This window comes from Magnolia sinica, chromosome 6, assembly GCF_029962835.1.
Source record: "Magnolia sinica isolate HGM2019 chromosome 6, MsV1, whole genome shotgun sequence".
NCBI lineage: Eukaryota > Viridiplantae > Streptophyta > Magnoliopsida > Magnoliales > Magnoliaceae > Magnolia > Magnolia sinica.
This window is the reverse complement of record NC_080578.1, coordinates 9,299,247-9,316,091: the sequence shown is the minus strand read 5'-3', so window position 1 is coordinate 9,316,091 and position 16,845 is coordinate 9,299,247. Positions and strand designations below refer to the sequence as shown.

The 16,845-nt window shown below is 41.8% G+C and overlaps 1 protein-coding gene across 1 annotated transcript; it reads right to left on the bottom strand.

The window, feature by feature from the left end:
* Positions 1-5,461: 5,461 nt before the first annotated feature.
* On the bottom strand, positions 5,462-16,551 carry LOC131249484 (nucleosome assembly protein 1;2-like). Its single transcript, XM_058250296.1, has 4 exons — positions 16,437-16,551; positions 5,990-6,173; positions 5,681-5,861; positions 5,462-5,596 (listed from the first exon to the last, which is right to left on the bottom strand). Exons 1-4 carry the CDS (start codon positions 16,549-16,551, stop codon positions 5,477-5,479), a joined length of 600 nt encoding a protein of 199 aa, XP_058106279.1. The 3' UTR covers positions 5,462-5,476.
* Positions 16,552-16,845: the final 294 nt, after the last annotated feature.

Sequence of the window (16,845 nt, the reverse complement as noted above, 5' to 3'; positions counted from 1 at the left end):
TTTAGTCTTGCATCAGGTACTAAAATAGGTTAAAAAAACGGATGAATGGGTAGATTTCTTAAAAACATTACAGCGAGCGGTGACGTATGTGTTCAATATCCACTCCGTACATTCGTTTTGAAAACTCATTTTCAGTTATTAACTCAAAAATAAAGTAAATCTAAATTTCATGAGAACATAATACAGGAAACAGTGGTAAGCGACCGTTAAAAAGTTGGACCGCAATAGTTTTGGATCGATCTGATATTTATGCAGTCTCTTCATCCAGATCTTTGTGACCTTATCAATAGTTTGGATGTCAGATAAACATTCCTGTTGCCTCATAAATTTTTTTTTGGTGGGGATTCAATTACAACGGATTCTGTAGTATGGTCCACCAAAAATTTGGATCTGCTTTAGTTTTGGGATCTTGCACTAAAATGAACTGTGAAAATGGACGGACGGTATGGATGTAAGTAACATACATCTCAGTGGCCCCAAAGTTAGGGATCCACCCAGACCGCGGCTAGTCCCGATGGGGTTAGTACGTAATCCGCGTCATCGTGAATGGGTTTACCTACACCTTTGTGTGGTGTTTGTCACTTTTCGGTTTACACAGGGCACGTTGCTCCCATGACACCTGAGCAAAGATTACATGTTTGCATTCACGTATTTCACACCTGATGAGTGGTAGGGTTTACACAGGGCACGTTGCTCGCATGACACCTGAGCAAAGATTGCATGTTTGCATGTTTTTGGTGTGGCAACACCATCTGAAACCACTGAGCAAAGATTGCATATATTGTTGGTTGCAGAATCACATTGTGGTTCTTTGAGGGGTTCTTGGTCAGGTTGTGTTTCTTGGACAGCCATGGGTGAAGCAGATTGTGCTTATTGGCTGGATTCAAGTCATTGAGTGATTGATGTTTGTGGTTCTTGGATTTCAATGGGATGTTGTACGATGGGAATGGGAGGTTTAGGAAAATTTCGTCCGATCTACTGCTTTCTCTTGCCGTGCATTTATGGAAAAAATGATTTTTCAAGGAAGTGCCCCAAAATGATGTGGAGCTGGTTCATGCTGGTGAGGTTGCTGCAGTGCAAGAAGGGGTCCATCATGCTCATAGCGAGGTGGCTGCGGTGCAACAAGGGATGGCTCCGGTTCATGTTGGTGGCTGTGGTGCAACAAAGGGTAGATCCGGCTCATGATGAGGTACCTGCTCCACCACCTGCTGCTCGGCGTATGCGCCACCACCTGCTGATCGTCGTCGAGTACGTCCTGACGAACTTCCCATAGCATATATGGTTTAGTTTCAGGACATTACATCTTCTAAGAGACGAGAAATTTGAGACTGTGGACCCCACCTTTTATCTTAGACCTGCTCGTACGGACAGCGAATTTGAGGACGAAAATACCCCTCCTTTCACGGAAACCGATTGGGTACCCCTGCCACCAGCCAATGTCGGATGGTCGGTGGTCTGTGGGCCCTCCGTGATGTATGCTTTTCATCCATGCCGGTCATATATTTTTCCACATCCTTTTGTGATATGAGACGAAAAATGGGGTATATCAAAATCTCAATGTACCACGTTACAGGAAACAGTTTTGAATGAGCTTCAACCATTAGAAACCTTTCGGGGGCTCAGTATGATGTTTGTGAGAAATCCTCCTTTTGGGGGCTCAGTGTGATGTTTGTGAGAAATCCTCCTTGTCTAAGTTCATTCATAGGGTCACAAAGACCTAGATGAATACGGAAAACAAATTTCATAACGATCCAAAACTTCTGTAACCCCTAAAAGGGTTTCAATGGTAGACGTTCAATTCCCCACTACCTTTTACAGTGTGGTCCAGTTGATAGTTAGATCTATCTTATTTTTCCTCTAAAGACATAATATGATCTCACCAAATAGATGGACGGTTTGGATATAACACAGACCTCATTAAGGGACCCACAAAAGCAACACAGCAAAAAAAAAAAAAAAAATACACAGACCACTGCGGCATTGTTGGCCGCGGAGTCTGCTACATTTATAGCTACGGTTATAATCCGTAGTGATAGTGTATCGAAAGTTATAAGTTTTTACAAGCAAACTCGCTGGACAGTTCTGGACTTTTTCAATAATATCGAAAGACTTTCGATATATCGAAGCTACAGTTATAGCTACGGTTAAATCCGTAGCTATAGGATCCCAGTGACCATAAAAATCTATAAAAAAATTTCCCTGTTGCGGTTCATTATAGACGGTTACGGTACCTATTGCTACGGTTATAATCCGTAGCTATAGGTCTACGGTCATTACTCAATTTTAGTTATCGATAATATCTCGATATTATCAGTGACTTATGCTCGATACTATCAAATATATGTCGATAATATCGAAAATTCATCCATTTTTTGAGTTTTGTTACTGGACAATTTGGCATTCATCTTCGATATTATCGAAAAATGGTCGATATTATCAACAATCTATCGCTACGGTTATAATCCGTAGCTATAAGCCCACGGTCATTTTCTCCTCTCTTTTCCCCAAAAGTACTATTACTTTATCAACTTTCTTCTTCACACCTGATGTAAAAATAAATAAATAAAGTAAAACAAAACAAAACAAAGAGAGAGAGAGAGAGAGAGAGAGAGAGAGAGAGAGAGAGAGAGAGAGAAACAAAGCATTAGGACACCATAGAGAATGTAATCTTAAAAGGCAATGTTTTACCCGTCTGAGCTTCATGGGCAACATCTTCCTACAACATGAGAAGGCTCAACTTATGAAAGGAGGAAGTATCAACAGGATTCTTGTCCTATTCCAGAGTAGGATGGTGCAGTGATGAGAATGCAATCTGACCAATATTTGAATTACAATATAATATATTTTATAATATAACTCATGTAATCTGAAGTCTGGCTCAGTTTTGAACTTCCATCTGCCTGGCTTCAATAAATGCCTAATGTGATAAATGTTGCTCTGGTTGCTTTGGTAGTTCACATGGTAGGAGTTGGTTATAAAGAGTGCTCCATGTAGAAACCTCTGCCATATACTTCCTAAAAGCCAACCCAAATTCTTAGGAGAAGACTAAGATAATAATGGTGATGATGATGCATTTGTAAATTCATACACATATACAAACATACATACTTATAGAAATATATAGACATGCATATGCACATATAGATACAGATACAGGCATGTGGTTTTGATTGTATATGGCGATCACACAATGCAATTCTTGAGATTCCGAAAAAGCCCATCTTTTTCATAGCCAACAATCATGGCCACCTAAGACCTATCACTTGCTATGAAAGAGAAAAAGCCCTCAATTTATTTTCAAAATTGCAACAAACCCAAGACATCATTTCAGTGGCAATAGTGTAGGATACGATGTAAAGTAAAAACCCACTACACCTCGTGAATCAATGTAATTTCAAAATGAAATTACGCATGCATATAGGACTAATTTAGATAGTGGACTCAATCCAATTCCAAACAACACATTCCATCCAATTCCATTGCAAAATTATTTTAAAAAATTCTGAATCAAGTTGAGAAGTATTAACAATATCCACTAATCAATGCAAAAATGATACCTATCAAGTTGAGATGTGACATGCCAAAGTATACATATTACACCATAACTCTTTCAAGATATTTTGAATTTTCAGTAACATTCCTCCATATTATCATGCAACAAGAAAGGCTTATTATTTGATTAGTTACTCTTGAATTTAATAGGGACTTAACGCTTGAATCATTTTATGAACATGTTTGATAATAAACAAACATCACTGTTGAGCCTAATATGGTTTCAACGGTGGAAATCATTATACCCACTGTTTCTTGTGGTATGATACACTTGATCTTTTGATATGCTTCAATTTAGTCTCAACCCTTTAAATTAGATGGAAAAACGGATGGACGACGTGGATATACTACATACATTCAATGTGGGCCCAACTGAGTTTACTCAGTACGATGGGAGCGTACTGACTAACTCAGTACACAATCCGATTACGCTTGCTACTCAGCGGGGTAAACTAGAAATTGAGCGGGGCAAACTGGAAATTGAGCGGGGCAAACATGAAATTCAGCGAGGCGAACTGGAAATTGAGCGGGGCAAACTAGAAATTCAGCAGTGCAAACATGAAATTTAGCGGGGCAAGCATGAAATTGAGCGAGGCAAACTGGAAATTAAGCGGGGCAAACTGGAAATTTAGCAGGGCAAACATGAAATTCAGCGGTTTTATATATTTTTTAAAAAAAAACTGAAAATTCAGCGAGGGTAACATGAATTTCAATGAATTTGAAATACAATTGAACTAGCCTAACACATAATTGAAATGCAATTGAACTAGCCTAACATGAATTTCAATGAACTTGAAATGCGATTGAACTAGCCAAACATCAAATTTTAAAGTCATTACTTGGGGAATTCAACCAATCATGAACCAGGAATTACAAAGAAAAAAAAAAAAAGAAGCTTGCTATCAAGTGGACCACATTGTAAAAGGCAGTGGAGGATTGAATGTCTACTATTGAAACCCTTTTAGGGGTCATATAAGTTTTGGATCATTATGAAATTTATTTTTCCTCTTCATCCAGGTCTTTGTGACCTTATGAATAGATTGGATGAAAATATATGTTATGGTGGGCTCTACAAAATTTTTAACAGTGAAAATCAATTTTCCTCCTGCTCTTTGTGGTGTGGTTTGATCTTTGGATATGATTCTTTTTTTAAAAAAAATAATGCTCCCAAATGATCTCGAAATATGGATGAACGTTGTGGATATAATAAATACATAACTGTGGGGCCCATGTAACTTTGATCTCCTTTGAGCGGGGCGAACATGAAAATTGAGCGGGGCAAACATGAAATTGAGCGGGGCAAACTGAAAATTGAGTAGGGCAAACATGAAATTGAGTGGGACAAACATGAAATTGAGCGGGGCAAACATGAAATTGAGCCGTAAACTAGAAATTGAGCGAGGCAAACTGAAAATTGAGTGGGGCAAATTAGAAATTGAGCAGGGCAAACTGAAAATTGAGCGGGGCAAAAATAAAATTGAGCGAGGCAAACATGAAATTGAGCGGGGCAAACTAGAAATTGAGCGGGGCAAAAACAAAATTGAGCGGGGCAAACTAGAAATTGAATGTGGCAAACATGAAATTGAGCGGGGCATAGGTGTACGGTCATTTTCTCCTCTCTTTTCCCCACAAGTACTATTACTTTATCAACTTTCTTCTTCACACCTGATGCAAAAATAAATAAATAAATAAAGCAAAATAAAAAAAAGAAACAAAGAAACAAAGCAATAATACAAGGAAAAACCATGAAACCACATGGGGAATGATTTTATCCATAATAGTTGACCTGTACAAGGAAAAACACCCATCGACATCAGTTTCCATGAAGTAAATGATGAGAAGACCCTGCACCCTCCAAAATGATCAAAGGCTTGCGGCTCTAAAAGTACATTTTGATCATTCAAAAGGCATTCACCATCATTATTTAGAAAGGAAGAGGCTTTTGCAATGAATGAAGTAGGCAAGAAACATATGAATAATTCAAGGGAAAGAACATGTACCCAACATCATAATCCTGCTCCATTTGATTCTGAAGTTGCTCAACCTGTTAAAAAGAAATCACAGGAGATGATCAACAATTAAGGAATAGCAGTCAAATTGCTCTTCCGTGCAGTGATATTGAACTTACTGTCTCTTCATCAATATCATCATTATCATCATTCGGGACTTGTGGTAGATTGAAGAAGTTGAAGAAACTATCACATTGTTCAGTTTTTGTGATGGGCTTGGCATTCTTTGATCCCTTCTTTGGCTTCTTTTTCAGAACCTTCTGTGTCAGGCTCTTTCTAGGATACCATTCAATCTCCGTCCTATAAGTACCCCACCCAAATTCCACATCATGCAAGAAATAAAATTGAACTAAATTAAATATAATAGGAAGAAGAAGACCAACTAGTAGAATTTCTTACTCATGGAAAGTTATGAGCAATAACAGTACCCTATGGCCTTCTCAAGAATAGGTTCATCATCGTCAATGATGTGATATGTCTTTGTTAGAATAGTGTTCTTGAAGTATGGGTTAGGATCAAAGAAGAATTCGAGTTTGAAGCCCTTGGGATCATTAATTCTAAACCACTTGATATCTTTGAGATACTTGAGAGCCCCTTCATCGCCTAAGAAATCTGAAATGAGAAACAAGGAAAGCATAAGAACCATATTAGAAAGAAAGAAAAAGAAAAAGAAAAAGAAAACACGAGTTGGTGAAACATCATTTTTTGAGTCATTTATGTCATGCCCCAAACTCGAAAAACAGGTTCACAAAATTTCTCATCGCCGAATTTGGCGTCGACAGCCTCTGTAGTGCCCCATTCTCGGATCCCATCACTCACGTGCCCGATTCCGATCCTGGGATCCTACAAGGAGAATTTTCAGTATGATTTTTTATTTTTATTTTTGTAATGGAGCATAATCACAAGTATAACCAAGTCATAAAGCAACATCATCATCACATATCCACTAATATAATCATTTGAGTACAATGCTGAAAGGAAAATACATAAATAAAAAATCAAGCGCCAAAAGACCACTGCACGCTCTAAGCTCAACACCCTACAACTTAACATCACCTGCACGCATCTATCGTGCATAAGCTTATAGAAAGCTTAGAGGGTGGTGTAAGTATGTGCACAAGATAAGTGTCAAGTATACCATAAAGCCCATAAATCATACATAATCGGAATAAGCGAAAATACTGACAGGATCATGAATCATACGATATCAGAGTAAGCGAAAATATACTGGTAAGTCCATGAGTACTATCAGTCATACCAAGGCTATGCGATGCAAAACATAATAAGATAATAACAGATGCTGAAGATGCAATATGCAATATACAAACCCTGACAAGCTACGAATACTATCAACCTCATCTAGGCCATATAAGTGCAAAAACATAGTAACTCAAAATGCTAAGTACTGCGGATGCAATGTAATATACGGTGCGAATGAAATGACCATGCTGGAATGTGAAGTCAGGATGATAGTATGTAGTATCACAGGCTATGAGGTCCACCACAAGGACTTCTATCCAAACCAGTCCCATACCTAAATTTGGATAGTCCGACTCAATGTGGTAGACTCTTGATCTTAGGTTAGTCGCGCGCCCAACCGAAATCCTGTCCATGCGAAGGTATACGTAATAAATAGTTACGCACCACCAGCCCGAGTGGATAGTGAATGAATGAATGAATGGATATACAATTTTTGCTCAATATATTCACATATCAGTATGGTTGCTCTCTGGAGAAATCACCGGGGTCTATTACACTCCACTCTGACTGCCTCCTCCCTAGCTGCACAGCCCAGTGAGTGGAAGAGACCTCACTATCCACCTGCTAATATCGGGCCTGGCTCGTCGATAGCGGACCCATTTACGAGTTGGTCATACTCAGCCTAGCTTATAGCCCCCTCACTCGGACGGACAAGGCCACACCCCCTTCCAATCGACCACGACACAGTGGGAGACACGACCTCATAGTATAAGCATCGGCGCTCATATTTCACTCGGTCTAGACGTTGGAGCATCTCCTGGTACCAAGGAGGTTCTGAGATTTTCACCCAAAGACATCTTACGTGCCCACAGTGTTAGAACCAAGCATTTTCGGTATCTCATCTGGCCATCCATGATGTGTCTGTGGAGGCCACGGCCCTGATGTCGCTAGGGCGTACAATGATCAAGTCACATATATATGAGATGCATGAGTCACACTATCAGTCATGCAGCAATCCTGCGCATACGGCGTGATAATGTGGGCACTCCATCTCATAAGGAGTCCCGTAAATAGTCTGCCCAATGGCGTATGCTATGATCAAACATTTCTCATATCAGGCATGATGCGTATGGGCATGAATCATGGAGTTATACTAAGCATTTTATATGATAAACTATCCTTACAATGAAGATGAGCCTTGATGGCCTACACACAACAAGTATGAGCCTATCAATGGGCCCTAGGGAGAGTTATAATGCGGACATTTAACCAACATTATTCCTACAATGTGGACATCAAACCAACATTGCTCCCAAGGCATGGCCCGCCATAAATGTCATTACATAACCCATGGTAGAATCACACAATACAATAGACCTTGTATACATCTCATTGGGCCTCGACCCATGGGCCTTAAATACATCAAATGGGCCTCAACCCATGGGCCCTAATACATCACAACGGGCCTTAACCCATGGGCCTCATAAACATCAAGGTGGCCTCAACAATGGGCCTCATACACATCAAGGTGGGCCTAATAACATGTGCCTCATGTATATATCAAGGTGGGCCTCAATCCACGGGCCCTAATACATCACAATGGGCCTCAACCCATGGGCCTCATACACATCAAGGTAGCCTCAACAATGGGCCTCATACACATCAAGGTGGCCTCAGCAATGGGCCTCATACACATCAAGGTGGGCCTAATCACATGTGCCTCATGTATATATCAAGGTGGGCCTCAATCCACGGGCCCTAATACATCACAATGGGCCTCAACCCATGGGCCCTAATACATCACAATGGGCCTTAACCCATGGGCCTCATACACATCAAGGTGGCCTCAACAATGGGCCTCATACACATCAAGGTGAGCCTCCTCAAATGGGCCTTATGTATATACCAAGGTGGTCCTCAACATCGGGCCACAAATACATCAAGGTAGGCCTCCTCAAATAGGCCTTAACCCATGGGCTCTAAATACATCACAATGGGTTTCAACCCATGGGCCTCATACTCATCAAGGTGGGCCTCCTCAAATGGGCCTTATGTATATACCAAGGTGGTCCTCAACATCGGGCCACAAATACATCAAGGTGGGCCTCCTTAAATGGGCCTTAACCCATGGGCTCCAAATACATCACAATGGGTTTCAACCCATGGGCCTCATACTCATCAAGGTGGGCCCAACAGGTGGATGGTGTGAATAAAGCACATACATCCATGGGGAGTCCCACGTCCCACATGTGGAAAGTGAGGATATAACATATATACCACGTGTGCCCCACCGTCCCATGTTGTCTGGACGGTGAGGATGTAACACGTTCATCAGGTGGATCCCACCTTCCCATATATCTGGATGGTGGAGATCAAATACCTAAATCAGGGTGGGGGTCCACTGGAACTTTGGATCTAACTTATTTTTATTTTTAGTCTCAAGCCTGTAAGACAGCTTGCCAAATGGTGGACAGTTGGGATGCAACACATGCATCATGGTGGGTCACATACCTCATGGTAGGGTCCACATGTGTTGCTCACCAGATAAAAGGACGGTTGGATATGACACAGACATGGTGGGGCCTACTGGCCGTCCAACGACTGCCTGGATGGTATTGATAAAACACATACATGACAGTGGGTTCCACCGTCCCCTGGATGGTGTGAGTAAAACCCATACATCATTGTGGATCCCACGTGGGGCCCACCTAATGCTTGTTTGCCGTCCAACCTGTTGATAAGGTCATACGGACCTGGAATGAAGAGGAAAAACAAATTTCATATGACCCAAAACTTCTGTGAACCCAAAAAATGGGTTTCCACGGCAGCCATTCAATCACCATTGTTTCTTATGATGTGGGCCACATGAGCTTTAGATGGGGCTGATATTTGGGTGGGGCCTAATTCAGGAAGGGGCCCACATAATGAACGGGTTGGATGATGAACAAACATCATGGTGGGGCCCATGGCTAGGATCGTGGGTCCCTGCCCATTTCACGCTGACGCCAGCAGCGTCCTGCTGCACAACAGCAACAGGCGTTGCACCCATATATATATATTTTTATTTTTTCTTGAAATCACGTTTTCTCATGGTTTTTCACATGTGGGGCCTGCATCAAGTGAATCCACCCTAGCCAATGGATTTTACATCCCATAACCATCCATCAAGCCCAATATTGGGCATCTTTTGACGTGTAGAAGAATTAAGGTGAATTTAAACGGTGAAAATCATTGTTTTCAAAGGTATGGCCCACTAGAAAGTTGGATCAATTTCATTTTTCGGCTCAACGTATAAAATGAGTTTGTAAATAGGATGGACGGTGTGGATTGAATACATACATCAAGGTGGGGCCTGCATGAGTGGCCCTCCCAAAGGTTTAAATCAAGTTGATAATTTTGTATTTCACGTGCAACGTCAGGACGTTGCAAATACCCCCACTGTCTATGGTCGTGTCTAGCGTAGGGACGCTGGACGGTTTACATACAACACACATTCAAGGTGTGTCCCACGTGGACGTGGCTCACTTAGATTAATATGATATTTGTATTTTTCCACCATCCAGGGGGGTAGGGCCCACATGGCTTAGATGGTTTGGATACGACATATATCAAGGTAGGGTCCATCCGAGTGAGCCATACGGCCACATCATCATACTCAAACAAATGAAGAAAAAAAAAAAGGAGGGAGAGAGAGATAGAGATAGAGAGATACGTGTGATGGAGGGACCCCGATACTATGGGCCCTCCCTTCCATGATTTACGACATGCATCAAGTGGGTCCCAATATATGTGGGCCCACCAAATCAAATCAACGGTGAAGATTACTTTTCCACCAAAATGGAAGGTCTAGATGACCCTTATCAAACTAGAAAGTAAACATCATGATGGGGTCCATGGAGAATGGCCCCATCATGGAATGATCATGATAATTAAGGTGGGTCATCGGCCACATCTAGGGTCCAAAGTGAGATCCATACCATCAATCGGTAGGCCTCACTTGACCCATCATAAAAATATGAAATCTAAACTATAAAAGTACCCACCGTTCGATCTTCTTGGTCCGTTGGAACGCCGGTCTCCTTGTGTCTCACTTTGATGGTGGAAGATGAGAAATGAATGGCTAGGATGAAAGATTTTGGGAGAGGAAGTGGGCCACACAAACTCACTTTTCTCTCACTTGAAAAACCATGGACGTCCACACTCTTTCTCTCATTTGTTGCTTGGAAAATGGTGTAGAGAAAGAGAGAGAGTGGGATGTAAGGAGAGAGAGTGATGGATGTGAGTGATGGGTGAGGTGATGTTGTACTTAACATGTATGGGTGTGTAAGAGCGAATGTGAGAAAGAGTTGACTTGGTGGTTGCTTGACTTGGAGAGAAAGAAAGCATTGATTGATTGATTGATTAATTTGAGTGATTGATTGATGGGACATGAAGTAGAGATTCTCTTGGGATTGTAACCGCGCAGCGTTTCTTCGAAATAAACGCCGACCCACATCTCTCGGCCAAGATGTTGGATCGGTGCGTGAGTCGCGACGTTGGAACCTCGGCGATAGTGCGGTCGCAATGGTACAAGTCTCGGATTAAGCCGACTCGTATCTATAGGATATGACTTAGGGTCGCGCGCAAACATTGATTATCAGTCGCAGTTTGCCGGAATTCAACAAGAAGGATCGCGGGATATTATGGATTGAACATCCACCTTTGAAACATTTATGGGACTGCAAATTTTAGATCGTGTATATATATATATATATATATATATATATATATATATATATATATATATATAGAGAGAGAGAGAGAGAGAGAGAGAGAGAGAGACGCTTAGCTACGCGCGGGCTCCCACGACCGAACCTTGTTATCAACCGTCGGATAAGATAGACGGTCCGGATGAAGTTACTCTTATGCACGAGTTTGAAAGAGCGAGTCGTAAGCCTCTGAAGTTAAGTTTTTCCACTGAAAATCTAAGTGGGACCCACTGTGATGTTTTTGAGCCGTTTTGTGAGATCATTATGATAAGAATACAATACTCAAGTAGGCCGAAAACGTAAGGAATGAACACACATTTGAAATATTCATGGGGCTCAGAAGCTTCGAATCAGGCTAATATTTGTGATTTCAGTTCATCTTAGTGGTAATGACATTACGATTATCACTGTCAACCTTAGGGAGGTTTCAAGGGTAGAAAATTCCCTACCTACATTTTCCTTTAGTTTGGCCCATTTTAATCTTGCATCCTTCTAATTTTTGGTCTCAGCTCTTAAAATGATCTCAAAAAACGGATGGATAGATTTCTCAAAAACATCATGGTGGGCCTTAGAGAGGCTTCAACAGTGACGTATGTGTTCAATATCCAATCCCTCCATTGGTTTTGAAAACTCATTTTAGGTTATTAAGCCAAAAATGAAGTAGATCTAAATTTCATGATGACCATAATATGGGAAACAGTGGTAAGCGACTATTAAAAAGTTGGACCACGAAAGGTTTGGATCAATCTGATATTTATTCATCCAGATCTGTGGCCTTATCAATAGGTTGGATGGCAGATAAACATTCCTGTTGCCTTATAAAATTTTTAATGGTAGGGATTCAATCACAACAATGGTTTACTGTAGTATGGTCCACCTAAAGTTTGGATATGCTTTTTTTTTGGGTTCTTGCCCTGAAATGAACTGTGAAAATGGACGGACGGTATGGATGTAAGGAACATACATCTCAGTGGCCTCAAAGTTAGGGATCCACCCAGACTGCGGCCAGACCCGATGGGGTTAGTACGTAATCCGCGTCATCGTGAATGGGTTTACTTTTAAAATAAATAAAAATAAAAATAAAAATAAAAAACACCAGCTGTTTATACATCACGTGGGCCACACCTTTGTGTGGTGTTTGTCACTTTACTGTCTTATATTCACGTATTTCACACCTGATGAGTGGTAGGGTTTACACAGGGCACGTTGCTCCCATGACACCTGAGTTGCATGTTTTTGGCGTGGCAACATCATCTGAAACCACTGAGCAAAGATTGCATATACTGTTGGTTGCAGAATCACATTGTGGTTCTTTGAGGGGTTCTTGGTCAGGTTGTGTTTAAGCAGATTGTGCCTTCTTGGCTGGATTTAAGGGCATTGAATGATGTTTGATGTTTGTGGCTCTTGGATTCAATGGAATGTTGTAGAATGGGAACGGGGGTTTTAGGAAAATTTCATGTAGGATTGGCCACTTCACATCTACTGTTACAATCTTATGAAATTATTAGGTTTTTTTATCCCCCTGATAAAAGATCTTAAGTAGTATATTGCATGTCGGGCATTTGCACCTGGTCCATGACACGGTGATCATTATGGCCGATGTACTATTTTCTCATGCTGTACATCTATTGGATTCTTGCATTGAAAAAAGATTTTTCAAGGAAGTGCCCCAAAATTATGTGGAGATGTACCATGCCAGTGAGGTGGTGCAGTGTATGTGTGAGTGGTGAATGTTTTTTTTTCTATCAAGATTGTTGCAACCGCTTATGTCATTTTTCGTGATTTTTGACTTTTTGTCTGTTTGTATTTGGAATATATGAAATGAAACGTGAATAATCAAGCTTTTTAATATTGGAATGACTTTTGGAATATATGAAATGAAACGTGAATAATCAAACTTTTTAATATTGGAATGACTTTTGTCCGTTTGGATTTGGATTGTGATTGTAGGTGAAATGAAACGGCGTTCTACCCCGCCTGACGGTAATCCGTCCGAGCAGGGCTCTATGGGGCCCACCGTGATGTAACTATTTTATTCACACCGTTCATCGCTTTTCTCATATCATTTTAAGGTATAAGTAAAAAATTGAGATAGTTTCAGGGCTTAAGTGGACCACAAAGTAGCGATTGAACGTCCACCATTAAAAACTTCTTGGGAGCTGGAGAAATGTGTGCATGAACTTATTAATAGGTTGGGTGGTAAAAAAAACACCACGGTTGCCCTTAGAAAGGTTTCAACGGTGGGAGCTGTGTATCTGCTACATTTTCTGTATAATACCTTAAAATGATATTAGAAAAGCAATGAACATGTGGATAAAATACTTACTTCACAGTGGGCACCACATACCCCTGCCCGGACGGATTACCGTCCCAGCGGGGGTTGGACGCAATCCGCGTGCCCCACACACTCACCTATGGGTACTCGAACCCTTCACGGATGTTGAAACTCTAATAGTCTACCACTGGAGAAAGAGTAAGTACACATGAATGATCAATTTCCGTTTGGCCGTGATGTTTCTGAATTCAAGATGTACGTATGGTATTTTGTTGGTGAAGTATATCTATGCGATGAACGTGTCCCTCGTCCATACAAGTGAGCTAGCCCATGGCATTCCTTTGATGTGACGGGTCTATACGTGGGCAGAGAGTCATGATCTTAGACTCGTCCAGATTGAAAGAGCCTTTGTATGTGTTCGGAACACACAGGGTCGTTTATTATTAGATGGGTTGTGGTGAATGTGTCTTATTTTTGAAACCTCATCTGGGCCACGCATTTGTGCTGGAGTTCGTCCCTTTTCTACGTGTCCGTGTTTACGTCCATCGTAAGTGGCGCGGTAAAGGTACATTCGCATTGGGACCCATTCATTAACTAATGAATGGCCTGGGTCTGATACACGTGTTCCACATCCACACATATCCTCTGTCAATTGCAGTTGACTGATCTGTAATCACGCCAGGCCAATGTAAAATCACCGGGTGGGCTGAACGTGCATGTTCGTCTGATGGATGAGGCTCGTGCATAGAGCTGCCACAGACAAGTAATTGGTTGGTTTGGATCCTGATCTGGCCCATTTAAAGCTTTACTCATGTGTCCCACACACGTGTCAAGTCTGCCACTGTTTAAGTGTACATGTGGTCATGATTCATGCAGTGGCCACTTGTGAAGTCTTCTCCATATGCATTCAAAGTGTTAAAAGACCCTGCCCGTCTCCACTAGCGTTGGATCTGCCTCATTTTTGTACTTATGCCTTAAAATGATCTTAGAGGAGGGATGGACGCGTGGCGTGGATAAACAGATACATGACAGTGGGCCCGCCCACAGAACTGACCGTTCGTGGCTAGAGACGGGCAGGGTAGGACGCATTCCACGTCCAAGAATCTGTATACGAGTCCGAGCACATTCAGGGCAGACGTGCATGAGATTTAAGGCGTTCATCATCAGATGGCCTACTGGTCTATGGCAGGGTATTATGCAGTTTGGCTGAATTTTTCTGGCAGTTTCCAGTTTCTCCTTGGATGGCTGAGCTCTTTCCAATTTCTGGTTTTGGTGGCAGCTTCGGTCTGTGAAGCTGTGCCCTGCGTTGGTGATTCGGCTCGCCTTAGGTCGGCCCCTCCTGCTTCTCCAGCTGCGAAGAGGGCCCTCCTTTCTCTGTTTTCCTGTTTAGCCTTGTGTAGGACTTTGTATGATAGGCTGGGTCCAAATCCTTTTTTTGGACCCGCCCGAATGGCTGTATATCCCAAGTTCAATTTATAAAATGACGGTGGACCGATTCCCCCTTTCCTTTTAAAAAAATTAAAAAAGAATGGCCTGCTGGTCAATGCGTCTTACTCTAGCAGCAGGTTATCTCCCTTTTTCCACGCGTCCAATTCAACGTTCATCTTAAGACCTACCTATGAGTCAAGAAGATGATGTCAGGCCCAGCCCAGGATCCAAGGTCCTGGCTCGAGCCATGCCAGGGTTGATTATTACGATCATCCAACGTTATAGAGAACCACGATCTTTAAAATCATGGTACGGATCTCCTGTAAAGGTGCCTCGTTAGTGGGAAAGATGGTATAGTAAGGTGAAGATGGGCCCACCAGGCATAAGCATGTCCTATTCGAGCCCATCTCCGCCAACTTCATGCGCTAAGAAGCCATGCCAAACCATCATCCAAATATTCGGATTTTTATACATTGGTTCATTTTTAAGTATCTTTACCGTTGATCTGATGGGCCCCACATTGCAGGGATGATACCCAAAATCATGATATGGTTTAATACAAACACTGTATTAGAAATCCTTCTTGAAGCAAAGGTCCACCTCCACCTAAAGAAAGCCGATGGCATCCTTCTAATCAGTGACCAGCCATTATCTGAAATGGACGGTTCAGATAATCTAACTACTTAGCATGTGGAACCCTGTGAGCGGAGGAGATACAGGATGGATCCTGTTCAGATAGAGGTGTTCTGGTATTTTGTCCGTGAACAATTATAGCTATGGGGATGCACGTGTGCCTCGTCCATGCAAGTGGGCTAATGGCATTCCTTCGATCCTAGTCTATACGTGGGTAGAGAGTCATTATCTTATATATAGTCGTCCAGATTGGAAGAGTCTTTGTATGTGTTCGGAACACACATGTATGAGATCTGGGTCGTTCCTCATTTGGGTCACACGTGTATGAGTAGAATGAACATTTTTGCGGGTAAAAGTACACATTCGGATTGGGACACAACTAATGAATGTGATCATGACTCATGCTGCCAAACTGCTAGAAACAACGATGTGAAATTGGCCAGGGGAAGCTTAAGTTTGTCCAATTACTGCATATGGGCTAACGATGTGATTTTAGGCCCAGCCCATGATCTAAGGGCCTGGCTCGAGCCATGCTAGTGGTGGAATTAGCTAATCAATGGAATGGTCTAGGTTGATGAACCATGCCCTCACCTGTCAGGAACGAACCACTATATTGATGTTCTAGCTCAAAACCCAGGTGGTAAACTGCTTGCAAAACAAATACACGGCTCTGGAATTCATGGCTGATGTCTTCTAACCCATTCATCTGTTTCCAATATTGGGGCCCACATGTTGAATGGATCAGATCTATTTTTGAGAAAATGCACGAGTTTAGACCAACTCGATGGATGGATCGAATATCACAACGATGGATAGACCAACACTTTGATTCTAGTCGATTCGATGGTTGTATTATGATTAGGTAGGCCTTTCGGGATGATTTAGATCTAAATACACGGTGTTAAAATGCTCAAATGATGGTGGGTTTTGATTTGGGTAGACATGGCGTGTTAATGGCTGATTCTCCTCCAACGAATTTATCTTCGAATAGACGGGTGAG